A 26,878-nucleotide genomic window follows, 5' to 3' on the forward strand; every position below is an offset into this window, starting at 1 on the left:
GAAACATTATTTATGTGTTTAAAGGCTACATCCTGACATGAAATTCAGTAGAAATCAGGAAATGATGCTAGGAGGAATTTGATTGGAACACAAAAAAAGTGGGCGTATCCAGAGCGTTTCGTAACCCTGATAGGATGAAGCAAATGTCTGTAAAATATTCTGGAAATTCTACTTTTCTAAAAATGAATAAATTCATGTTAGCAGGCCTGTAACCAGAGTATGTTGGGGAGAGAAATTTAGATTAAGTTGGCAAACAATGTAACATACGTGCTATCTGGCTAACTAGCTTAGCCCATAGCCACATGCTGCCAGAACCTCAAGATTGATTGACAGATGGATGTCATGATATTATTGGACGGTAGATGTTTGTTTGTTTGTTTGTTTGTTTGTTTTTTGATCACAGGTTAAAAAAACCACTTACACGTTGATATTTAAAAATAATAAATACATAAAATAATCAAGATCTTGATTTTAGCTTCATTTTTCAAATATTTCAGCAAAACGTCACCTTGCTCTCTGAGCTTCGATCTCATCTGAAACGGGTCCATTCTGAACTTGACGCTGGACAGCAGGACCTAAATGTGTATGTGGGGGGGTAGAGAGGGAGAGCGAGAGAGAGAGAAAGAGAGAGAGAGAGAGAGAAAATAGGAGTTAATAATCCATTACAAGCACTACAATGTTAATGAGAATTAGTGCCAGTTAAGACAATTAACTGCAGAGCGACAGGGAATTAAACAGCTGTTGATTATGACGTGGCCCTCTTTGCTCTGTAATGAGTCATTTGCAGTGAAATGCATATTAATCCTTCAGTCTGGTTAAATGAACGTACGTCGCAGACCCGCTGGTCCTGTTGAAGGGGAGGAGAGTGTGTGTGATGACGTTTGGCCTCACTGTCACCACGGCTGGTGTGACCTGCTTTGCCTCACACTTGATTTGATTATCACTGCTGAGGGCAAACTGCTGTAATGTGACTCTTTGTAGTAGTACTACAGTATGGTTTGTGATGCTAGTATATTAAGGTAAAGAGCTGCGCAAAGAAAAAAACGACACAACAATAAATCCTGATTTTACGTCACAGATCATCGATATTCCAGCTGCTAGTATCGATATCGTATCGTGATACAATTGGCTGCAATGTCATTTATCATCATAATGTGATCTTTGGATTATCTGAAAACCCGGGTGATGCACAGCAGGTTGTATCTTCAGCTGAAAATTTGCAGTAAATTAGGTAGACTATTGCAGTATTCGTGGTATCATATCAAGCTGAACAAAGTCAAGCAGGACCTCAGAGAGGCACACACACAGTTGTGCTTCCAAAAGTGAGAATCTGGTGAATCGAGGTCCGCTGTGGAGAGAAGATGCTGTTTGCAAGCAGAATGCACTTAATTTATTATAATATTTGTTACAATCCCACCTGGATTATTTTGGATTGGAATATTCTGAACTCTTCAGTTTTGGCCTGTACTGTTTCTTGTTTCTGCCATTGAGTTGGGTCATTTGCATTTCCTTGTCTTCTATTTGCTTAAGCCTCGTTTTAGTAAGTTCCTGTTTCATTTTGAAATCCCTCTCCGATTGCGTCTCATCTCTTTAGATCAGGAGTGTCCAAACTGGTCCAGTAAAGGCCGGTGTGGCTGCAGGTTTTCATTCCAACCGAGCAAAAGCAACACCTGATCCAACAAATGAGCTGTGTGGACACAGCTTAGTTGATTTAAGTAGAATCAGGTGTTGCTTTTCCTCGGTTGGAATGAAAACCTGCAGCCACACCGGCCCTTACTGGACCAGTTTGGACACCCCTGCTTTAGATCATTAAATTCTTCATTTCCTTGTATTTGATGCGTTGGGGTCCACCAGCCTCTCCACCACAAATGTGACACCACTTGCTCTTGTGCTCCAAGTCCAGAGCGCACGGTCGTTTCAACGGCACCACCACACAAATCTGTGACTTTTAGAAACGCCGCATCATCCCTGCTGACTTCAACAAACTGGACGGTCGTGTTGAATCAAGATCAGGAGAGGCAGCTCATAATCAAAGATCTGGGACTCGAGTATCTCCCCCTGCTGCTCCTGACATGAGCTACAAGTCTCTCCCTCTGTAATCTGTTTAACCAGGAGATCTGTGGATGGAGAGATAGATAGGGAATGTAATTAATTTAAAACATGATAAGATTAGGACTAGAGGACGTCAACTCAGGGATTACAAACCAATCACCAATTCTCAATGAAACTTTTCTCATGGCTGAACTCCTCTGGGACGATATTAATCTTCATTGCTCCTTCCGGGAACAACTTCAGAGGGAAGGCTCAGAATTTACGCACACATTTGGATCTTGGCTCAGAGCTCTTTTTGGAAGTGAGGAATAAATTAAACCATCAATCTTCACTCTGCTAATCTGCTCTTTTTTGTCACGGTTTATGGAAGTGAAGGTGAGTCTGTGACGTCTCTCTAGAGAGGGTATGGATGTCGCTTTATTAAACAACAACACTTAAATTATTTAATGAGGTTGTTTGGGCCAGCATCTGAAAACCCTCTGCCCTTCTGTCTAATGAAAAGCGTCCCTTATATAACAGTTTTACAGCTCAAGCTGTCGGCTCCTTTTCAGGGTCAGCGCTCAGTGACGATCCTCTCCACTGCTCACGTCTCTCCCCTCCGCCAGGCTGATGGCCGCCGTTGATCAAGTGACCGAAGCCCAAAAATAACACCAGACTACAAAAGACCTGCCTCATCTGATACCTCCTCCAACCCCCCCCACACACACACACACCACACACCACCAAATCTTGCTGATCTTACTTTAAGTGCTTGGTAACCACCAAGCAGGGACCAGTTGGGTAAAAAAGTTCCAAAGTCGACTAGCGGAGCTTCAGGTAACGAGTTCTGGCTAATCAGGCTAAGATCTGGACTTACTGAGCCGGGACCCCGCAGGTTGCAGAGAAACCATCACTAACGATCATTTCAGTTACTGATTGATCGTCTGACCACTTTCTCAGTTATTGAACTTCACACCGAAGGTTTTCTAATTAACTGCCTTTCTACACATTGTTCTCTTCTCATTTCAACAGTTTTAAACGTCAGCTTGGAACATTAATATATTTGTTCATGCCCACTGCAAAAACTCGGGTAAAAACTCTTGTGTTGAGTAGAAACTTAATGCTTGGGCCAGCTTGTGGCCTCTGACCTCAATGACCCCTGATCAGTTGTCTCTCATGGATTATTTATGTTTCAGAAAACATCATGATTATGGTCAACGCAGGATATTTTACAACATTAACCACGTATCAAAAAAGGCTTCCTGGCTATCTTTTGTTAGACAAACTTGTCTCTTGTGTCGTTAGTTACACTTTTCAGCCCCGGAGGTTTTTGCTTGGTTGATTTTAAGGGCCAGCGTGGAGGATTTAGTGGCACCTAGTGGTGAGGTTGCAGATTGCTACCAACTGAATGTTCCTCCCGTTCCAAGCAAGTGGGAGAACCTCACACTTTTCACACTCGTCATGGTTAACTCTCACTACCAAACACGACGTTTCATGATAAACTCAAGCTGCCATTTCAGTAAGAGAACATGAAAGGTGAAAACTTGAAGGTATCTTGTCTGTACATTCCGGGCTACAGTGGAAACATCGCTGCTAATGAAGGTATGAAGGGCTCCTTCTTGGCTAAATGCAAAATTTTAGAGTTTAAAATGATTCTACATTGGTGAAATCACATTAATCATCGATTTAATATTTTATTTATGCCTTTAAAGCCCCCTTAATCCTACACATCGGTCCTTTAAAAGTGTCCTTCATTGACTGCAATGATAATACCAGCAGGCACCACAAACACTCACTACACACACAAGCTTAAGTTACCATGCAGAAGGTCATTTAAGGACACACACACACACACACACACACACACAAGTTGTTGTTGTCGTTGTTTTTTTACCTACATGACATGCTGAAGAAGAGGAAGCGGCTGTAGCAGACACAGAGACACTGACAGACCCATTCCCTGCTGACCATCGCTCACCTTCATCTGGCCTTCCTCCCCTTCCTCCATCACCTTCCTCTCCACCCCCCCCCCCCTCCCCATCTCACCTACCAACCACACACAGTATCATGTGTCATCTTCTCGTAACACACACCTCCAGGCAGCAGCAGAGCAGCGAGCATCTCTGGTTAATGTTTCAAAAGGTCGTATTTGACTGCGGGCCACATTGTCTAACGCCACTTACGCATACGCCCCTGTTTATACGGCGGATTGTATCTGAGTTCTGAGTGAGGTTCTGTTCACCGAGAGGTTGGTGGTGCCGGGTCTAATTCCAGTGCAGCTCAAAAGCTAACAGCGGTTTACTTTAAACAAACTGGGCATACTAAGACGTGCTCCTTCTAATTAAAACAACATGGCGCTCAATCCAACCTGCTCTGAATTAATTATAAGCAAAATGACTACATTATTTGTGAATAACCAGGCGGAGGAGCCACTCGTGTTTGTCTGACGGGTCATGTGCATCAAAATGAGAGGGATCAGAATTCAGGGGGGGGGGGGGCAAGATGGCAGCACATCAGCACATTTTGTTTGTTCACAAGAAAGGTCATGAGTCTTTTGGGGTGATGATGAGGCGAGACGTGGCAGAGTTGGTCTCCAAGGAAACAGTGTGACAATGCAGCAGCATTTTGGATTAAAAGCAAAAGGCAACGTGAAGCAGAAAACTCTCTTTACCCACAATTATACTGTGTTTGAACACAGCAGAATTCCCTAGAAAGCTGTTCTCGATTACAAAGTCCTCTGTTTTTGAGGTAAGGCAGGCGGATGAGGACGATACAGAGACTGAAACGTGGCCCACCAACACCACATGTTGACAAGGCGCAACCACTCGCACACTGCTGCTGACCAATAACCATAAACATGATGTAAAGACAGCAGCTGTGTTGGGGCTTGGGCTGTTTACGTGTAAAATGATCACTCGGAAAGTTCGAGGCAGCAGAATTGAGCAGCTCATAGGCTTCTCTCTGCAGCTTCTGTCTTCAGTGGAAAGTCGCTGGTGTGTCAAGAACATTACTAAAAGCACCAGTTTGAGTTACTGGAATTACAGTAAAAACCTCAGTCGGGAGCCTCCTGCACTGAGCGGAGAAACTCAGGATACCAGTCTGGTCTCTTGTTGGGCTTAATATCAAAGCAGTTGGAACATTTTCACGGTCAATCGGACTGGAGGTCAAAAGAGTTTCGACTTAAGTAATAGCGCATTCCCAATAGATGATTTTGAACCGAAGGCAGTAGTTCTGAGAACTCCCCAGTTTTATTGTATCCACACCACAGGAGACTTGGAAGAAAAACACTTTTTTGAGGAGCTTTTTTTTTCTTTTCTTTTTTTTCCGCTCCAACTTCAAAGTAGGTGCACCAGAGGAACGGTGAGAGAGACGTACGTGCGTGTTGTTGTTCATGTGTGTTGCGTAAAACTTGCATTGCATGTCACTCAAAAGTGACGCTATTGATATGTCGCATCAGGGGGAATAAAAAAAAAAAAAAGCCCCCCACTTCTCCACAGCACCACATGAAAACGTGCAGTTCAAAGAGTTTAATCTGGTTTGAGCTGATCCAGATTTGGAAAATCCTATATTTTGCTGTTCAGGATCAGAAATCCACCCTAAAAGGTCTGAAAACACCGAATGTTGAATCTATCAGTAGTTCTTCAAAAGCCCAAACTATATCTCAAATAATTTTTTAGCAGATACTGACAAAGCTCTTCCTGTTCCAAACTCAAAAACAAAAACAAAACGACCTTTCAATCAGCATTTATTACGATTTACATTTAGTCACTGAATCATTTATTCTGCCATCAGGTACACAAATGCCTAAAAATTTGTTTACTCAGCCTGATAAGAAGCCAGAGTTTACTCACATTTAATATGAGCTGATATGAAACACAAAACATTGAATTTTGTGTAGCTGTGTTCAGAACTGTTGAGCATCAAAATCCATCCGGTTTTATTGTCATGGCACTGATTTCATGGCTGATAAAATCCATCTTTGCTGCATGTTTTGGAGTATCTCTGAGCGCCCATCCTGTCTTTGAGTTTGTTGCCCCCAACAGCGAGGACTGAACATTTAGGGTTTGACCTCCTCACCACTAGAGGGGGTAAAGACACCTGTTTAAGGTGGAAGGAAACACATGAGGTTTGCTTTTCAAGAGGTGAATTTGTCTTATTAAATCAACAGGAGCACACAGAAGCGCTGGAATCAGATCCTTTCACACACATTTAGCAGTTGTAATACGCCCTCTTCACCCTGCTGTGTCATAGCGAGCAGGTCGCATCGAGGCGTCGGCACGTCAAGTGTGTGCGTGCGGGTGTGTGTGTGTGTTTCTTTACTTCCTACATATTAAGGACTAGGTTATGCATTTAACCAACAGTGTGAGGACATTTTTGGAAAGCGAGGACATTTTAGCCGGTCCTCACATCTTCAAAGGGCTGTTTGAGGTCAAGACTTGGTTTTAGGGTCGAGGTTAGAATGAGGTAAGGGGCAAGGGGATGTATTATATCAATGAAAGTCCTCACAAAGATATAAGTACAAGGATGTGTGTGTGTGTGTAGGCCTCTCTTGTGTATTTGTGCACTTGTGTTTGGCTGCCATCACTTGAGCCTTTTTGTTCCTCTTCCCAGATGAATCGCTGCGCTCTCTAGCGCCGGGCCCCAGGGAGATCCTCTCAATGACTCACTCTAATTAAGGGGACTGCAGGGGGAGACACACTGCTGCTGCTGCTGGAATGACTGGCAAGCTGTCTGGCAGGCTCCTCCCTTTATACTGATCTCCCTCTCGTAGACAGCTCTGAAGGGTTAGATCGCATGTGCACAGTCACAGCTGGAAGTCGTCTTTAAATAGATGTATTTCACATGGCAGGAGAGGCACAGGTGGAACTAATCATATTAATGATGGTTCAGTTCTACCGCGGGTCCCAGGAGGTGAAACCAGCGAGCTTGCAAGCAATAAGAAACATTATTCACGTTATGAATTACACCTGTGTTTTCCCACAACAGCATGTCAAATGACGCAGAGTTTAATCTGGTTCAAGTTGGTCCAGGTTTGGAAATCCTGTGTTTTGCTGTTCAGGATCAGATAATCCATCTTAGTTTTGTGCCAGTTTTTCAAAGCAATACTGGATTGGATCACCCTGATCCAGATACAAACTTAATGAGACTTTCACATCCAGATTACCGGCGCTCCACATATCCCAATCGAGGCTACTAGCTACATCCAGTTATGTATTTTTTCTTTACTGTTAGTTTTTTTTAAATACGTGGAGACAAAAAAGCAGCACAATTTCAATTTATTTTAAACGGTCAGACGCCGCATCAAATGAATGAAAACAGCATGAACAAGAATAAATATATCTGAACAGTATTATACAGCATTACTGGCTTAAATGCAACTTAATGGTGTTTTTTCTCTTCTTACCCGTTTTTTTTTTTATGTGTGTATTTACTAGCATAAACCTGCTAGTTTGTAGTGTTGCTTTCAGGTACTGAAGGATAACTGAATTTTGAGTTCACAACTCATGTCAGAGGCCAAAATAAGAAAGATTTGTCACAATTTGTTTACAAAGGTTTTATTAGGTTGGCTGTCATGACCTGATTTACGCAACAAAAAAAAATTAAATGTGTTTAAAATCAATGCACGTTGGTATCTGGATGCCTTCATAAAAGACTAATCTGAATAGGACTGTAGTTTACGACTTGCTTTGATTTGGGAAAGTGCCTCATCTAAATCACTGTTGGGGCCAGAGTGTCACAGAAGGCTAAGAGGGTCCAGAGACAGATGTTACCTCTCTGCATCGACAAACTACAGCACAAAAAAAAACCTTTCCTTTTCAGGATTTTCATGTCAGTTCGCACCAGCCCCTTCCATGACCTTCATCAGGGTGCTGAGAAGACTTTTATAGGCTGACATGAATTTCTTCCAATTCCTGCATTTGATCTGAATCATCCATATGTGAGCAGTAAGAGCCTGTAAGCCCCATCTGATCGTCCATCCTCTATCTCTTATCCTGTTAAGGGTTGTGTGTGGTGGTGGTGGTGGGGGGGGGCTGGAGGCTGGAGCCTATCCCAGCAGCCTTCAGGCGAGAGGCGGGGTTCACCCTGGTCTGGTCGCCAGTTCGTCACAGGACCAACACATAGAGACAGACAACCATTCACACTCACAGCCACGCCTACGGTCAATTTAGAGTATCAATCAGCCTGGTCCCCTCTTGATGTCTTTGGACTGTGGGAGGAAGCTGGAGTACCAGAGAGAACCCACACAGGCACAGGGAGAACATGCAGACTCCACACAGAAAGACCCGTGCTGGAGCCGGGACTGGAACCTGGAGGGTTCTCGCTGTGAGGCGACAGTGCTGACCACTGCACCACTGCACCTCCCCCATCTGATATTACAATATGTTTTTTTTACTCCATGTGTGCTCGCTTGTGTAGACGTGCGTGTGATGCAGCGACAGGAAGACACACCTCCATCCTGAGCGCTGAGGATGTTGAGCGCAAAGAGCATGGCGTTGGAGAAGGTGGTAGCCTCCTCCTTGCTGGCAAAGTTGAGGCCATAGACCTGCCTGGCATCCCTCCACTGGTGGAAGGTTGGGGTGGCCTGGTTGTACTTGAGACCCTTGACTATGGAGTAGTTTATTACCACCTAAGACAGAGGAGGCGAGCAGTTGAGAGATGGTGGCCATTACCTTCCATTTATTAGCAGACATGGTTGAGTGAAAAACATTCTCAACCTCACTCTGTTTAAAAGAGGCTGTTACCTGCTGGTCCTGCAGTTTGACACCCACCACTCTGAAGGTGTTGTTGGCAGTGTTGTGGTAGATGTTGATGCGGCTGAATCCCTGCTGTCCGGGCTTGATGGGCACCCACTTCTTGCTGGTGTCATCGTAGATCATGACCGAGGCTCGCGCCTGGCAGATGCTCTGCTCGCTGGGAGGAGGGAAACATGAGACAGAGGAGGATGGGAGAGTTAATTATCATCAGTTCCAGGGTGAATTGATTCAGGAGGCAGTTGATTAGAGGCATTTCAGAATGTTCAACACATTTCACCCTCGTTACTCACTTTTTAAAATCCTGCCTAATCTAGCTCACGCTTAGCTTGTATTTTCTGACGTTTCACATCAGCGCAGTACAGGGAAAAAAAAACACAAATTAATTCTTTAAGCCAAAAGGACGTACAGTAAGAGGAGAAATAAAATCCTGCTCCTGCTATGAATTCATAAAAAGATGTCTTTCATGAATGCTTTATTCTCAAATCTAAATCAGGAACATAGACTTCTTGGCAGCAGTTTAGCATTTAACATTGTAGCCTCAGAGTCCCTCAGTTCAGTTATACAGTGCATAGAACTTTTTTTCAAATCTAAAGGACATTTTTCCATCTTCAGGCTTCAACAGTTATTCAGATATAAAACCTGCAAATTTAGCTTTGAAGGTTTTAAGTTAGCTAAGCTTCAGAGCTCCTCTTCACCAAGCACACTTGTTCCAAGACCATAATCCCACAGATACTCTTTGTTTTTGTCTGTTGTTTGCCCGTTTCATACTGGATACATAAAGTACACTAATCAACAGACGTTTACCTTGTTTTTTTTTAAAAATCCGTTTTATTCTACCGATGAAGAAGTGTGTCCTTCTTTCAGGATGGAAGCGAGGACATCACATTTACAATCAACAAAACGACAACTGTGGTTTTGTAATCCGGCGTTACACTAATGGTTTAATCCAAATGCAATCAAGCACTTGTCCAGCATCTGCTGATGTTCTGAATGAGAGGAGATCATAATGTGTGTGTGGCCTCCGGTGTTGTGTCTGTCTGCTTTCCCGTCTGACTGTGTTTATCACAGCCCACTGATGCTGTTCTTTCTTTCCTCCCGCTTTTCCTCCACTCTACACCCCTGCAAACACACACTTAGTGCTGTAAACAGTCGAGCCCATTGTGCTTCATGACCTTTTCCATGCATTTAACAGGCAAACTGCACATGCTGATTCCCCGCAGATTGGAAAGGAAAGAAGAAAATCAGGTGGAATGAAATATCGAATGGGGGGGGGGGGAGAAGGAAAAAAAAACACTGGGGAGGAACAGAGAGAAACAATTTTGACTTGCAAATGAGATTAACGCAGGAGTCCCATCTGTGTCTTTGCCTCGCTGCCAAGCTAAAATTAGTGGATCAACCCTCAAGGCAGTGTGAAAAAAGCTGCGTCAGACAAGAGAGGGAAGGGGAATGGGGAAAGTCTTGGCTTGTAAAGGAGTGAGAGAATGCAGCATAAGGAGGGAATGTTAAAAGGCAGTAGCATGACAATCTGGTAAATATTCCTTCACTTCCTGTGTCACAGCCGATACGTAAGAATATCTTTCATTGTTACTTACCGCCAACGTGAGGGGAAATTTTTCACACGGTATTAAAACATTTTTTATTTCGATTAAGTACATAAGTAAAAGAAGCTCTTCCAGGTCTTCTAGATTTCAGAGTCCAGCAGGACGATATTTGCTGTTTTTCTGATTTGGCACAAGAATAAAAGCATAGGAACGCACTTAAGAGGAGAGTAGTTGTGCTCCAAATGGACAAAAGTACTCCATTCAAACACTGCAGGCTATGGTGTTAGCAGGCCATCTGAAGGAAATGACTATGGTCAGGTAAGTAGGAGGAGGAAAAGCTACCCCAAAGCACATCTTCCTGAACACAATTGCTGTTCCCACAGCAGAACTGTTCTCTTCTGCAGACAGAGTTGTGTAATGATCTAGTTTTTGCCAAAATGTGTTTCCCGGATACTGTGTTTTCACCCGGCGGACCGCCGCCACTGCTCACCACTTGATCACTTGATGGACTAGCTTCTGTTACAGTTGATGAACTCAAATGCAGAACACCAGCACGAGAGGGAGGCAGGAACTAAAGCACTGCTATTCATTGCAGAACAAAAAGAAGAACAGGACAAACTCAGGAACAGAAGTATTCATCAAACTTGCGATGTAGACTGATGAGGCTCACAGGGAACAAAAAAAAGTGATGGGACAGACTGACACAGAAAAAAAGAACAAAAAAAAAACACTGATCTAATGACACAACAACTTGCATTGACAGGAAGTGACAGATGATTTATTGCTCCATTGCAATATCAAACTCTGGACTAAAAGCTTAATAGAAATATGGAAAATAGGAACCGCTGCCCCTTCTGACTCCACACTTTGGTTATCTTTGTCTGGGTCCTTCTGTCGATGTTTTTCTGTAATGTTTTCGTCTAAAATGGCGGCAGAGAAGCACCAGAGTTTCCCCTCATAGGCTTCTGTGACAGGAGGGTAAAACGACAAAATAAAACAGGCAGCAAATGAAGTCTAAAGCAGACACACAAAGACTACTCTCTAAATCTGCTCTCTAAAAAGGACTGACGGCTTCATATTTGTAATCAATCAGGGAAGAAAGAGGGCCCTTCAATTGAGAAAATGTATGATCCGAATTTTTCTCCCCATCCGCGGCAGCCATCTAGATTTCTTTTTTTACACAATTACATTTTATTGTTTCACTAGCAAGTGAAGCTAAAGTTGCTGTGATGACCTGGCATGAATACACAACAACAGCACGACAGGATAACGCAAACACTATCCCTCAACAGGCCAGTGATTTGTGTGAAGTGCTAACCTGGAGGAAGGCGGATCTCTGTTGGGATTATTTCTAGAATTTTGTCGGGACTGACGGTGGCAGAAAAGCGAGATTTCAGTGGATGTACTTTCATATGGAAAAGTGTTTAGCCCCTTTTACTCTTTTAGAGCCCAAGAAATAATAGTTCTTAGATCTGAAATGTAGGAGGAGGATCCATCGCACAACACAGGAAGAGCTCGGATCCATGTATCACCCTGCTGGATCCAGTTGAAACAGAGGTATAAATGACACTTCCAAGGTTACGTCTTTCTCTGCTCATACACATAATCCTGCATTCAGCGGGGCAATGGTGTGTTTAATTTATTTTCTTTAACTTGTCAACTCTGTTAAATTTTAAAGAGGAGTTCTTGGCAACTGCCTGAAAATGGCATCAAAGTCCCAGAAGCATGAATAAATGAGGTTCTTGTGCTAAAAGAGACTCGAGGAGGGGAAAAAAAAAATCGTAGGAGGCAGGGAGAAGACGAAGAGAGAAAAGGGAGACAGCGGTGAGGTTTTTCTGACTGACAGTTATGGGACACACACACAAAGACACATTCATACATGTACATGTGCACAAATAGTAATATGTAGTTTGGATTAGTCCATGCCAACCCGCCCACCCTGAAAAATTAATAATTGCTTCATAGGACATAAATAAATCAGACACTTCTGATTTTACCTCCACAGCACAGGCAAGGGCACACACTTTAAACGGCATCCTCCTCCGTCTCCATAAGCACTCGGCGCTACATCAACTGGAAGTGACAGGGACAGCCAGGAAAATCTCAGAGAGCTGCGTCCTGAGTCACTCTCAGAGACATGTCCACTCATGAAGCAGCATTATTGGAGAAGGCTCACTCACTATTAAAGTGTGTCCCTATTAAATAAACATTCCGCATGATAAGGTTCAGCCTCGTGTTCATAATAATCTTGGCACTGCTACGATTCAGTGTTGGATGACTTTGAAGATCACAGCAGAACTCTGACACTGATATCTACACCTGCAGGCGAGCCAACGCAACACAAACATGAGAGCAGCAGCAGGAAACCGAGCCGTTTTCTCCTCTGACGCTCAGCTCTGCGATGGCTGACTGTGATGAGTCGGCTCTGAGAGGAGGAAATATTTTCAGCGCATTGTCACACACTCCAGCCATTTCAGGAATTAATGATGAAGTCTGAATAGAAGTGAAACTGTAGCTCGGAACGTCCTGATTTAAAGATGATAATGATGAACATTACACAACCAATTAAGCTAGACGTTGCATCTGCTGCCCAGCATCGGACTTGTTAAGTTAATTGGTCGGTGTGTCTGTCTAAGGTCAGATTAATGAGGGTGTTTAATGATAAACAGATGAATTATTCATCGATACGGAATGTTTGCAAGGTTGGGAAGAGTAATTATGGCTAAAATGCACACATATATTAATGCATTTCTTTTTCATCTCTTGCAAACACACATATACCCACAAACACACACACACACACACACACACACACACACACACACACACAGGCACACAGGCACACATCAGACACCATTAAGTTGCTCTCCTCTGGGTCTCAGGTCAGCGCAGGGTTAATCAAATGCCAGGTTCTTCATTTCTCACACACAAAATGAGAACAATTTTTGCCTCCTTTTCCAGCTTATCAGATAAGGCTGTTCACACAAAGATGCTTAAACTAAAATCCTGGAACTGAGACAGAAATCAGAGGGGGGGTTTTTTGAAGCAGGAGGCACAGTGAGAATGTTCATACCTCCACACACACTCCACATTATGCCTATCAATGCCTGCGAGTCGACAGAGAGGCAAAAGTAAGAAGAAAGAAGAAGAAAGTAACCTCGACACAGAGCCTGGGAGAGCTCAAAGTGAGGGATCTTTTTAAGGTAACAACAAATCAGTTGTTAGAGTCTGACTCAGCACCTGGAGAAGACGTGTGTGTGTGTGTGTGTGTGTGTGTGTGTGTGTGTGTGTGTGTGTGTGTGTGTGTGTGTGTGTATGCATTCATCTATTTCAGAGAGGTAGTGGTTCCTCTCCCCCCTACCTGACCGATATGGCAATATGGAATATTTGGACAAAACATGGCCCACATTTGTTCTTGGTTCAGTTCTCCTTTGGCCCATATTTGGACGTGAATGATGGCCTTAACTCTGGGCGAGTTTCTCTGTCTTCGCTGAGCCACAGATGCACCTTATATGGCCCACATCTGGCCCAGGTTGAGCCCAACAAGGGCTTGAATTTCAGTGCAGGAATGTGGGTATTACACATAGTTTACATACATAATGCAGGAGAAAGGTGCAGGAGAGAAGCGGCTGACAGTCAGCTAACATTCGCTGCTACATATGCAGGAGTGGTAGCACATGAACCGATTTCCTCCACAAACAAACATGTTCATTCTGTCTCCTACAAGGCTGCAAGCCCCATCTGCAGCTAGAACGTCCCTCGCCAGCTTCCTCACTCTGTCAGTTCACAAATTTAAAAGCACGTAAATATGGACCGCTGGCTAAAATGAAAGTCCACATGATCTGAAGTGGAAACCACTAACAAGAGACCACCAGACCACGGAAGGCAGACACAGTTGTTACTAAGGTAAAGCAGTCGTCCAAAGATATGTTTGAGGTTAAACTGGAAATAAACCTCGGAAGTGATCTGCTCTGTTTGTAAAATTTACCGGGCTGCACCTTTTGGCAACTGATGTTACAAAATGTCAACTTTAAGCTTCCACTCACACAGCAGAGTTGAAAACAAATCATGAAGCCAATCGGCCAAGAACGTGATCGCTAATGCTAATGAGGAGGTACAGATGCAGCGTGGCTAACGTAGCCAAAAAACAGTTCAAAGATGGGAATTATGGTGCACGTGCAAACAAGCCCCAAATGGGTTATGACTGACAGAATGATTCTGACAAAAAGTATGTGCACGCGTGTTTCTGTCTTTGGCTGCTCGCGGTTTCCATCGTGAATCTGCAGTTTTATACATCTGATGTGTGGTCCAAACAGCTGCCGACAAACTTCCTTTCTGCCACCTGTAAATTCCCTCTGTGAGCATCACTTTCCTGATGTGAGATGAAGAGCACAACCATGCGCTGTCAGAAAAGAGGGATACGCTTTGACTCAGAGGATACACAGGTAGCAGAAACAGCTATTTACTTACACACACACACACACACACACACACGCACGGGAAGGAGACACATAAATATAAAAACCCCTGAAGCATGAAACATAATTAGTACTTTGATCCTCTCGTCCGCTGACAAACTGCCAAAAACAGATGGAGGTGGGATTTAAATTTAGCATAACTGCATGGTAATGGCATTCTAGCACTGACAGTTCTTACATTTCAATCTCATTTATTGCTAGCGTGACAATAAAACTGAAGCAGATGCCGTGTTCAACAGTTTTCATTCATATTTCGGGGTGTTTTCATGAAATAGTCACAGCCGGAGGGTGAGAAAGTCAGCGAGAGTCACTATGAATCAGTAAAGGGAATTTAGTAACTTGTCAGTTATAATGTGCAAAGTGTATTTGAGCACATGCATGTATTCTCTCAAGAACAATTGTTCTGCTCTCCCCATGTGCACACACTCCTGTCAAGAGAATGTGAGTGTGTGTGTATGTGTGGCTGCGAGTGCTTTCAAGTGTCAGTCCTTGTCTGTCTTCTCCGATAATCTGTGCTGTCGTACGGCCTTGCATACGTCTCAGTTTGTCCACGCAGCGGGGGGGGCGACAGCTCCAAGACCACCCTGCAGACATCTCAACATCAAAGCTATTGTGCTGCTCTACTTTCTGGGGCGTCCACGCTACAAGACGACCGTGCTAACAACAAGGCAGAATCTGACCGAAATAGAAAAGCAGCCCCCCCCCCCCCACACACACACACACACACTGCAGCGTCACATTGTTTGTTCCAGTTTGGGTAAATAAATAATGCAAAGGTGACCGAGACACACTAGCTCATATTATTTAGTTGGGAGAAGTCGGCCAATGGAAATGAGCCGGAAGTAGGTTTCCACATGAGCAGCTGGTTTTGAGTCTGTGTGTAACTTCAAAGTCAACGAACTACAGCTTTTCCTCAAAAATAACACTAGATATTTTAAAAAAGATAGTGAAAAGTACATGTTTTGATTCTTGGTATTGAGGTCCAGACTTTCAGTGTTTTACTGTTTAAGACTATGGTTTAGTTTGTTCCTGTTTTATTTTATTTCTCTCCTGTGTCTTTTCTTGTTTTATTTCCTGCCCATTTAGTGTTGTCACACGTGTTCCGTCCAACATGTCCTTTGTCTACATAAGTCCTTTGCTCCAACGCTCTGATACAGCACATTTTTTAGCACGGTCTGGTTTGGTTTGGATTAATATGACTACTCTTCTGACAGAAACGAAAAGTCAAAGCTCGCCGCCGGTGAACACAATCAACAGCGACTCCTCCTCCAGCTGCACCGCGTCCACATCCTGTGAGTGACTGTTTCTAAATATTCCATTAAACAGCATTCTTCACGTAACAGCCATGAACGTGGGCCACTGCCGTCGCCCGGATCCATCCACCGCTCCCTCCACCTCCTTATTTGGATTTCACTGTCCTTTTACTGAGGCCTGTGGGAGCGCCAAGTCCTGACAGTTAAAACCATCTGCTCAAGGGCTTCCAGTAGCATTTCTGACAGAGCTAGCATTAGCGTTAGCGGTGTAGATAGTATCAACTCCAGTGCATATGAATCTAAGTGAGAGGTCATTCATATTGTCTGAACAGATGTGCATCATGTCAGCTGTTTCCCACTGAAATATGACACGGGTTCTGGGGTTGAATGAAGAGTACAAACTGTGATGTCTTATTTCACAGGTCAGCTTTATGTTTTTTACTCCTTTTTTGCAGTAGATTTCTTAAATGTGGTATCTTGGTCGTCTGGGGGGGGGGGGGGGCGGGGTTGGGCAGCAGGAGGTTGAATTTTTCAGGGGGTACGGAGCTTTAAAAAGTTCGGGAGCCACCGACCTGCTTTAATGAGCGCAACCTAAATTAACGATGAGACTTATCTAGGCTCAACTCAAGTACAAGAGAAATGTCCTTTGAATGGCCGCCTTTACTTTAAACCTACTTTTTTCCATTCTTACCAGAGTGCAGGTCTATTTTTTTACACAAGCATCAGCGTCTCGTAAACAATGTGTTCTGCCACGTCTGCAGCCCCTCCACCTGCATCAAACCAACACTCCTCTCAGAGACAATCTGTGACAGCGGGCAGCAGCAACCGTCATTAGGGGATCAAAATGTCCTAAACTGATTTGATGGATTAGCCTGTCTAGTAGTGCTGGTGAAGCCAGAGCAAGCGGTTAATGCGGAGTAAACCTCCTGTGGACACACGGTGAAAGAGAGCAAGAACCAACCAGCACGAGAGGATGAGAATTCAAAGCGAGACGTCATCAAGAAAACTGGGATTTATTTACTCCGCACATGCTGAGCAGCCAATGTCAAATATGAGAATAGATACTGGCTATAGCTTAGACATCAAAAATGCATGAGTAGTACTGCACTTAAATGCACTTAAGTGAAAACACAACTTGATGCATGGCGCTAATTGACACCCACGTGGGCCCAAATGCACAACTGGATAATAAAATTATCTGGGCTCCGTTGCCAGCTCAGATTTCTTAAGAGCATTACCAAATACTGTTTTGCTTACCAGTTAAACGCAGGAATAAATCGATGTATGTGATTTTAATGGTGGATCTGGAGTGGTGAGATTGGCTGTAATTCATTTGCAAACCGAATGAATTCTTCGTCGAGATTCATTTGCAAAGAGGACAGCCTTAGTTTCTTTCCTGCTACCTCGAGATAAAGATTTCCAACGTATCTTAAAAGATTTTAGTTCACAGCATCCCTCCAGGTTTGTGACAAGACAGAATATCAATGAATATGACAGAGGTCAAGTGCTGTCGGTATTTTTATGACCATTACTGTTGCTGATTCCCCACGCGTGACCACTGAACAGTATTTGTAGTTCAGCAACACTAAAAGAGGGCAGTGGATAACAGAAAGCGTCTTTGTGTCACGCAGCCAGCTGCTTAGAAGGAACAGCCAAATCCCGAGCGTTAGCTGGCAGAACAATCGTCACCACAAAATGTTTGTCTTAATGGCTAACTCCTTCACAAAATGCTCTCTGTTTTCCTAGTCGAGAGGAAAATGATGGAGAATCCTCCTCCGCCTCTGCACTCCGGCCAGAAATCCTGCATAATGAAACTTCTTGTATATGCAACCGTGAGTGCCCCGACTTGTGTATTTCTGCACGTGTGAGCATCCACTGCATGAAACATCAAAGCTGCATAAAGCAGAGAGAAGAACAGCTGACAGCTTAAACATTTATAAGCATTCCAGGGCAAAGCTACATTAGCAATGAGCCTGAGCTAAACCTCGGCTTTAACAGAAAATGGAATAAATTGTACTAAGTCGTCGATGCTACAACCGCTGGGTCCAGCTGGCGTCATGAAAAGCTACTTCAGTTAAATGACGTTAATTTCTGCAGCGATCTGAACGTCTAAACTCTCATCCCCTGTCGATCGTGACAACAGGGAAGTTGCACGAGCACTGACATAAAAAAAGTTTGTCCCAGTTAGATGCCACTGATGCTGCAGCCTCAAACTACAGCTTGGATGTCAGCCAGTCACTCAGCAGAAATGTTACGGCGGCTTGTTCTCCTAAAAGATGATCACACAGTTTTGGGATGCAATTGCCGTAAAACCTGAAGTTCTGGCACCAGTGATGACACGTCATATGTCAGTGCCAGCGATGATGCATCACAGAAGAGCGACGGTGTGTTTTAAGCTTTATTGTGAACTCAGACTTTGGAAAATTCCCCCGGTTCAAGATTGTGACGTAATTTAAATGCAGCAACTGACCTTCCAATGTCTATTATTTACTCTCCAGAAAATTCATTGAATTATCTGAATCAAATGTGCCACAGGCTCAAGACAAATTACGAGCACAGCATGGTGATTTCTGCGTTTCCCCTGTATCCGTCATGTTTTGTATCCCATTAGAAAAGGTTGATGCAAAATTCAAAAAAGGAATTCTCCCTCAACTGTGGAACAAGCATTTATCCTGGCTTAAGAGTGGTTTTGCATTTTTTTTTTTTTAGCAAAAAAAAAACTTCCGAAAAGCTCTTACATAGCAAATCTTTGACTCATGTGACAGACCAGCCTTTTCCACTTCACGAATATTCCCAAACTTTGAGTCAGAACAGCATGCAACATGTCCAATATGAGCTGGTATGAAGGAAAAATGAAAACTTATCCAACTGAAGGTATTTCTCAAAACCTCCCTCCAGTCATTGCTGCTAGGCAGCGCTTCCACTCAGAACAGTTCCCCTTGTGCTCCACCAGCCTGGGCGGCAGATTACAGCTTCACCCAGCTCCAGTTACTCATTCGTCTGCCTAAAAACTGACCCCTTGACCAAAACCTCACCACTGGACCTCCTGGGAAAAGAAAATAAACCCTCTATCATAATTCCCTCCACTTTTACTTCAGAAACCTAAGGATCGGACCTGAACACCTAACCGTACTGCTCGGCTTCCCATCTCGACCTGACCCTTCATCCATAAAAGCCCTGTTCACTCCAGATAAGCCGGAGACTCAGGTCATTATTCGTTATAAACTCTTTCTAAATTGCCCGTCTTCCATGTTTTGTATCTGCTATTAGGTCCAAACTTCAACCACTGAACTCAGCAGAGGTCAGCGGAACACAACTGCCCTTGGAATCATGGTTCCAAGGATAATGGCAGTGACATCAAAAGTGAAGAGGTGACGTTGCCAGGACAGCTGAATGGTAGACTGTGGAACGACCCCTTTACATCACATGATCATGTTCGCTCAAATTCATCTGAGATTTTTTTAAAAGGCTCTGTTAGAGGAAACCAATGTCATTTCTAATTATTTGACGTGAACACACTGAATCCCAGCCACATTATTCAGCTCCTCTCTCTTTGACCTTTACGTCAAACCATACCTTGTCTCCTTCCCAAAGAGTATCTCCATTTATTAGCATAAGGAAGAACACTGCAGTGTGTATGTTGGAATAACTCACTGCATGTTTATGTGAGGAAGCATGTTTTTGCGTATATTGGTGAAAAATGGTCTGGAGGAAAGTAAACTGTCTTCGGAGGGCAGTTACATAAGCAGCTTGCTTGCGTATTTGAGGTTTTGGTGGTAAAGGGGGGCTGATGGAAAAGAGTAAAGCAGGGGAGAGTAAAAGGGAAAGAAGGAACAGAGAAGAGAAAGGGGGGCTGGTTTGACAGCAGACTTTTCAAACAGGCTGACAGCTCCTGGTACAAACATTCGTAAAACAAACCACATTGCCAAATTTGCTAAAAGACTAAAAATAAATGGTCTTGGGTGAATTAGGCCATACACGTAGTCTTGTAACCTGACAAAGATGGTTCTCAGTTTAATGGTTCACGAGGAAGCTGTGGTGTGACTCAGAGCCAGTTATTATTGTCAGATATGACGCTGCACAGAGGAGCCAAAATAGAGCGGCACTTTTCATCTCTATGGACCCGCAGTTTAAAACCTCTCTGTGGCCCAATTTTTCCAAGCTATTGTGCAAGCTAATCTGGCAAACTGTGAACAGATTTAAACCAATGAAAGAGTTCTAGGGACACAATGGAGTTCAAACTCAACAGAGTCAGAAAATAGAAGGAATACAAACCGGTTTGCATGTTCAGGACAATGCTGAAAGTGCATTTACTTGCTATTTATTGGACGGTTCTGGAAAAAGTCTGATATATCAAACACGTGCTTTGTAGGTGTTCGCCCCATGTTCCAAAAGCCCAAGCTTTTTTCCAACAATAGCAGAATGGTCGTCACAACAGGTCAAGCTAGACATTTGTCCTCTGCTGACAAGGAGCATCGGAGGGACGTTCGGCGACGCACGATAACCATTTCAACTGATTTGTTTGCAGGCTCAAGCAGTTGCAGACAGACTATGATAAGCGCAGTACAAACATGACATGCAGTTGTGTCATTCCTGGAACATTTAGAAATGAGAGACCCCTTTTGTCACCTGCCAATGACACCCCCTCCGCTTGAGTTTCCTGGAACATTTATCATACTCACTAAGTTATTTATGGACAACACTGTCAACCCACCTGACTGGATCCAACCATGTCATTAACTTAGCTAGAGAGGCCAGATGGGTAGATTTCTTATTAACGAGTTAGTTTTATTTGCTTATGTTACTTGCAGCTGTTTCATTCTATTGAAAAGTAATGACCCAAATAAATAAAGCTAAAAGCGAATATGAATGCCAACTACAATCCTATGTTAATTTACGTCAGCAAACTGACGTCAGCAAACTCTTCTGTTTTGATGAAGAGACCTCTAGTGGCAGAAATGACACACTGCACACAGAACAGGAGCGTTACCTGGTGACCAAACGTCGGATACATACATTGTCTGTATTCACCTTCAAATCCAAGAGCCGATGTACTGAAAGTTTTAGCTTGAGGGTGAGAGCTCGGGTTGATCTTCCAGTTTGCCAGGATTCCCAAAGGAAACCTTCACGATCTGCGGGTTGTTGGGTCAGAGATACAGTCCACCGCACATGCATGGCGAGCATAATGGAAGCCCTGCTGGAAGTTTAAGGAATGTTCTGGGTTACTGAATCCACTGAGTGATAATTGGTGGCACAGTGGGCACTGCGGAAGCGCGCGAGCTGGCTGTTAACAGAAGCCTGAGTGTGTGTTAAGTAGACTATCAGGTCCTACTGTTGTCTGCAATGGAGAGCACTTAACCTAATGGCCTTCAGCGAATACTCAACTGTAAAATGGATCACATGTAAACATGTCTGGCCTGTGTGAGTTTGTCTCGGTGCATGTGTATGTGTTTATGCGTGGCGCCCGGCAGTAAGCAGCAGCAGTTAAATGGCATCATGGGGAACGGAGTACTGCCTCGGGGCATCTCCTCAGCTTGCCTCTCTCCTTCTCTACTCTCTTTCCTTCCCTCTTCATCGCTCCCGCAGATGAGGATGTGTTTCTTTTAGTCGATCCACTCTCACCTACAGTGAGAGCAGAGCCTGGAAGATTCTTCCTCACATGCTTTTGGTTTTTTTTTTGTTTTCTTTTTAAAGCCAACCCTGCTTTTCGCTACACTTCTTATCTGCTTCACTCCTCTGGTTATCTTTCTTTTCCTAATTCTATCTTTTCTTATCACCGTTGTTATCTTTTGTACTCTCGTTTCTGCCTTGAATCTCTGCCTGTTTCTGCTCTTTTCTCCTCTCAACATGGCAGCTGAGCGTCACTGCCCAACTGTTTGTTGGCTCATACCAGAACTGACTGAAGCCATGTTCAGACCTCCAACACCCTGAGTGAGACGACAGGCCAAATTACAGAACCGCCTCATTACCGGTGTGGAGATCAGTGCTGGTTCTTATGAATGGATGGTTTTCCTGTGACTTTCAGTGTTCAGCCTCTACATCAGTTTGATGACCTACTGGCAAAAGTTAGCCCACAACAGATGCTGACAGACATCCAGTCACCTGCCAAGTATGTTTTGACATTGTCCACCCCTTTCCAAAAAGTGTCTATGGAAGACTTCTCAGTCAGTTCTGAGACAAAAGTGTGAAATGACGAAATACAAATACTTTATTACTGTACTTTAGCAGATTTTTCAAATATCTGTCCCTGACTATTTTCTATTTAAGTCAGCAGAGTACTCATTTACTTTCCTGCAGAGGTGGTGGTAAGGCGTGTTAATGCTGACTGGCACTTGCATGGACACACTTGTGTTTAACTTGAGACGTATGAAGGAAGAAGGAACAGACATTGGCTTTTTGGTCTCGTTAGTTAGGAACACTCAAAACTGTGTCTGGTGTAGTGATGAATGCGACGTCCGTGCTGTGGTAAGAGTGTCTGATTCAGAGCATTCCCCATCCATGGCCTGCCACCTCTGGTACTCTAAGCTGTCTGCTTGTACTCAGATCACTCAGTTTAATATCAGGTTTGAACCGGGCCGGAGAGAACCAGTGACCCCCGCACGCATGCCTACACATCTGCTTGCACACTCTCAGCTCCATCAAAGTTTGATTCCTCGAATATTTTTACGGTAGCAGCTTCACGCAAGAGGCAGACGAGGGCAACCCGAGGCTTCTGACAGCGTATTAAAACATTCCACAAAATGCTCATTAAGCAGAGATCAAGATTCCCACAAACCCCAAACGAGACTGGAATGTCTGGCTCCTCGTTGGTCTCCAAGCCGCTACGAGCGGACGTGAAATGAAAAGTCTTTTAAGGTGATCTACAGCATCTCATCTGCATGCACCTTGTCAAATCTCAGCCACGTGTGCAAGTCAGAGGCAGATTAACTTGTTTGTTTATGGCGGCGGACGAGTCATCAGGGATATATCGACCATGTGTTGTCTCCACCGATGCTTATGTTATGTCAGAGGATTTGGCCATCTTTGCAGAGACATAAAGAACCATTTGAAGACTAAATCCTCTGCTGTTGGGTCTCAGTTATTTTCCACTCTGCCTCACTCTCAGCAGGGTCACATAAAGTCCTCCCTTTGATTTCATTCTTTCTGCCTCGCAGTTTCTCTTTGTGGTACACCAGGAGGGGGCAAGAATGATAGTTAAGACCATCTGAAGGGGTTTTTTTTTTGGGGGGGGGGGGGGCTTCCTGCCAACTTCTCTATTAGAAATTTGCTGATGTTTTTAGATTTCTGTAAACGTGGCATCAGGTTTAAAACACACCGCTTGTACTCTACTTTCATCTCAAGGCATCAGATCGCACCATTAATCATGCATGTAGTTATTGGCTAAACACAAATTATAAGAGTACCTGATCTCACATTAAACCTTGACTCTGCCCTCCCCCATGCTGCTGCAAGTCTCAGCATTAGTGCACAAGGTCGAAGGAAGTCTTACATGCTTTATGCAGTAAAAGTAACGTCGAGAGAATCTTATTGATATCTTAAAAAGAAATCATACTTTTCTAAAGATGGTCTCCAGCAGGGACTTTGAACGTTTTCACAATTTGACAGAGCAACAACAAAACCGTGATACAAGTGAAAAAAGTGCAGCAACTATGCTTGACGGCCTGCAGAGTCCCAAGCGTCTTCCTCCGCGGCAGCTTCAGCTCATGCAATATTTCATAGCTTTCGGAGACTCCCACGCATTCACACAGGCGCTCGTGCTAATACAGTTACGTCTTCATGAGACATTTGATTAGACGGGATGTGTAGTATTATTACTGCAAAGGCAGCGGAGTCTGTGATTAAAGAGCAGACTGTCTGCTGCTTATGTTGTTGCTTCTTTATTTATATTTCGCTGCTCATTCATCTTTTCTTCACAGCCATATTTTCTAGGCCAAGCAAATATTCCACGCCAGTTGTCATGCCAACAGATTAGCCTGCTCTTGCGTGGTCTCGACAGTCATCTGTAGAATCTAAGCGTGTGTGTGTGTGTGTGTGTGTGTGTGTGTGTGCGTGTGTGTGTGTGTGTGTGTGCGTTTGTGTGTGTGTCCTCTCTGCAGGGTCTCCAGGCTCTGCGCACATTGAAGTACACACAAGCTCAAGTGCATTAGGAAACTCCCTAAATACTCAGTACATCATCTGAGAGGGCAGAGTTTTGCAGGACAACATGAAACAATCTTATATAAAAGCACAAAAAATATAAAAATAATTTTTCATACCATTTTTCCCATCTTCACCTGTGGGACATGGAACAGCTTATCTACCTTGTACTGTAAGCTGTTTTAGGGCGTCTGTCACTGACTGAAGATGTACTTTGAATTTTTGTTATTTGAACATAATTTAGTCCATTTAAGTGTTCAGTTGATCTTTTCCAGGAAATCAGGATGGTCAGTTTGAGAACTGATGTCATGAGCAGCTGTGCCAGCAGTACAGGGAGCAAACAAGTGTGAAAAACCATTGCTGTTTGATTAGGTGTGAGGTCTCCAGTGTTTAAATGGGGGTTTAAAACAAACTTTTCAACGTGTAAGCACATTTGCTAGCTTATCCGAGCAAGCGTTCTCATCCAAGTGACCACATATTGCAAGCAGCATTGGTGTACAGCGTAAGAATTTAAAGTAATGCTTCATCCGAAAAAGTGTATTTTGCCCTCCGAGTACTCACAAGTAGGCGTCTTGAGTTCACAAGGTTGGTTTTGCACCACCGCCATCACTTCAGGAACTTATATGTAGCCTGACGCTAACGGCGGCACAAACACTGCAGTCGAGTTGAAAACATACAAACTATAAGACTTCAAGTTAAGCGATCCGCCAACAATCACAAGCAAGAAGGAAAAAATACCATCGCTAGCAGTTAAAGCTCCATAAAATCCCACACTGTTGACACAATATGATGCATTTAGCTAATTTCAGAAGGGCTGCACACTGTTTCACAGGCTCTTGTTAACACTCCGGACACAAATCCATGACTCGACAATAGCAGCTAATTATTACATGGTGTGGCTGCACAGCTGGTAGGAACCGCATGGGAATAATGTCAACTCTCTCAAGGTGAAAAAAAACCTGTGGTAAAAGGAAAAAATACTGAACTAGCAGATACATAATGATCCTCAAGGTGGTTTACATCACAACCTGAAGCAGAATCATCTGCTGTCTCCTGCTACATTGGTTGTCCTCCTTGTTTTTCTCTCTGTGTGACACAGAATTCACCATGCAGCATTTAGAATAATGGGGACTTACTAAGAAGTTGTATGAAAGTAAAAAAAAAAGAAGTATTTTTTCAAAACTGGTGAAAAAAAAAACACTTAAAAAATCAGCTGTTGGATTTAAAACAAAAAACAAGTTGTAATTTTCCTTGAGTTAAATTAATTTCAGCATTCAGGAATAGGAAAACATTGATGCAACATCGCAAGAAGGGCGGGTTTTCTTTGTAGCTTGACGAAGCATCACAGCTCTTTGTGTGCACGTCCATGTACTGTGTGTGTCTGTGTGCTCATAGATTGGCCCTCGCTGGTTGTCATGGTTATCTGGCTATATTGTAGCTATGTACCTCAGTCACTATGGAACCCAGGTTGATGCAAATACCCCAGCATCTTTCACCATCCCTCCTCTGAGGTGCCGAACCTAAAAACTAAAAAATCCCTTGTTTCCGCACACACATCCATTCCTCTTTTCTCCTCCAATTCCACCTCCATCATTCTGCCTGTTTCTCTCTCTCTCTCTCCCTCTCTCTCTCACGTTTGCAATCCACTCTTCATTCCCTTTTGCTTAGCTTTGCTTTTCTCACCATCCCCCCCTCTCTCCCCTGGTCTCTTATTTTCTCTCATCTCATGTCCGTCCTTTCCCTTTCCCGTCCTCGGTTTCACTTGGTTCCACATTTTTTGTCTCTCTTCTTCATCTTCCCTCTCTGATGAACTCAGCTCTCCGTAAAATTGACGCTGTCATGATGAAGTCAACACTACGGGAAAATATGGCAAGTGATTAATCTGTTTATGTGCAATAAACTCTGTTTTTCCAACTTCAATGCGTAAATCTGTTATGGCTTCCGGGACATCACACTTCAAAACTCTCTAATCTCTGAAAATGCAAGCAGGGTGCGTGTATGTGTCCTTCTGTTTGTGGGAGGGTGAGCAGAGGTGTGGAGCACAGCCGGAAATGTGCGAGACAGTCGTTTTTTTTTCATTAGACAGAAACATCAGACGCTGTCATTTGCTGACATGTTCTAATATTTGTTGATGTAGACATGTTTGAAAAGGTCACTGAAGTGAGACTGCAGAGGGCTGGAGTGTTAATTTTTCTTTCTGTTATTTAGCCGGTGAAAATGGCCAAAGAGGAAACCTCAGCACAGCAGTTACAGGTAAAAAAAAAAAAAAAAAAAAAAGTGGTATATCATGCCGCAAAACCTCAGGATTTAAGCGCTACTCCCTTTCTTTCCCTCTCATGTCAGTGGCATTGTCGGACTCCCGTGGCGCCACCAGGGAGCTCGGCCAGGTCGTGATAGTGACACGCCGTAGACCCATAAACCTGTTCCACCCTGGAGCCCTGGCCAAGATACAAGCTGCTTAGTGGAGCAAAACTCTGGCTGAGTCCCTTAAAGCTGCACTAATCAGAGCTGTTGGAGGGAATTGTGAAACGTATTCCAGATTATAAAGGACATCCAATGGCGATGAATACAAGGAAGAGTAAAATAATGGTAAATATCTGCTTCACTGAAGTGAAAACATTTTCTTGCACGGCTGGACGCCACAGCACAATTACACCTCAACTAGACAAAGAGCAGGGAAGCTG

At 43.7% G+C, this 26,878-nt stretch overlaps 1 protein-coding gene across 3 annotated transcripts in view; it reads right to left on the reverse strand.

Moving 5' to 3' along the window:
• evlb (Enah/Vasp-like b) overlaps positions 1-26,878 on the reverse strand; it is a 48,621-nt gene that overhangs the window by 8,694 nt on the left and 13,049 nt on the right. For all 3 annotated transcript variants that reach the window (XM_086190009.1, XM_086190007.1, XM_086190006.1), the window contains exons 2-4: positions 8,775-8,943; positions 8,482-8,659; positions 509-575 (exon numbers count right to left, since the gene is read on the reverse strand). In XM_086190009.1, coding sequence (XP_086046135.1) covers positions 509-575; positions 8,482-8,659; positions 8,775-8,943 — 414 coding nt within the window. The remainder of the gene's footprint in view (positions 1-508; positions 576-8,481; positions 8,660-8,774; positions 8,944-26,878) is intronic.

Source organism: Aulostomus chinensis, chromosome 20 (assembly GCF_037954235.1).
Source record: "Aulostomus chinensis isolate RoL2024-O1b breed Wild chromosome 20, RoL_Achi_v1.0, whole genome shotgun sequence".
NCBI classification, from domain to species: Eukaryota; Metazoa; Chordata; class Actinopteri; order Syngnathiformes; family Aulostomidae; genus Aulostomus; species Aulostomus chinensis.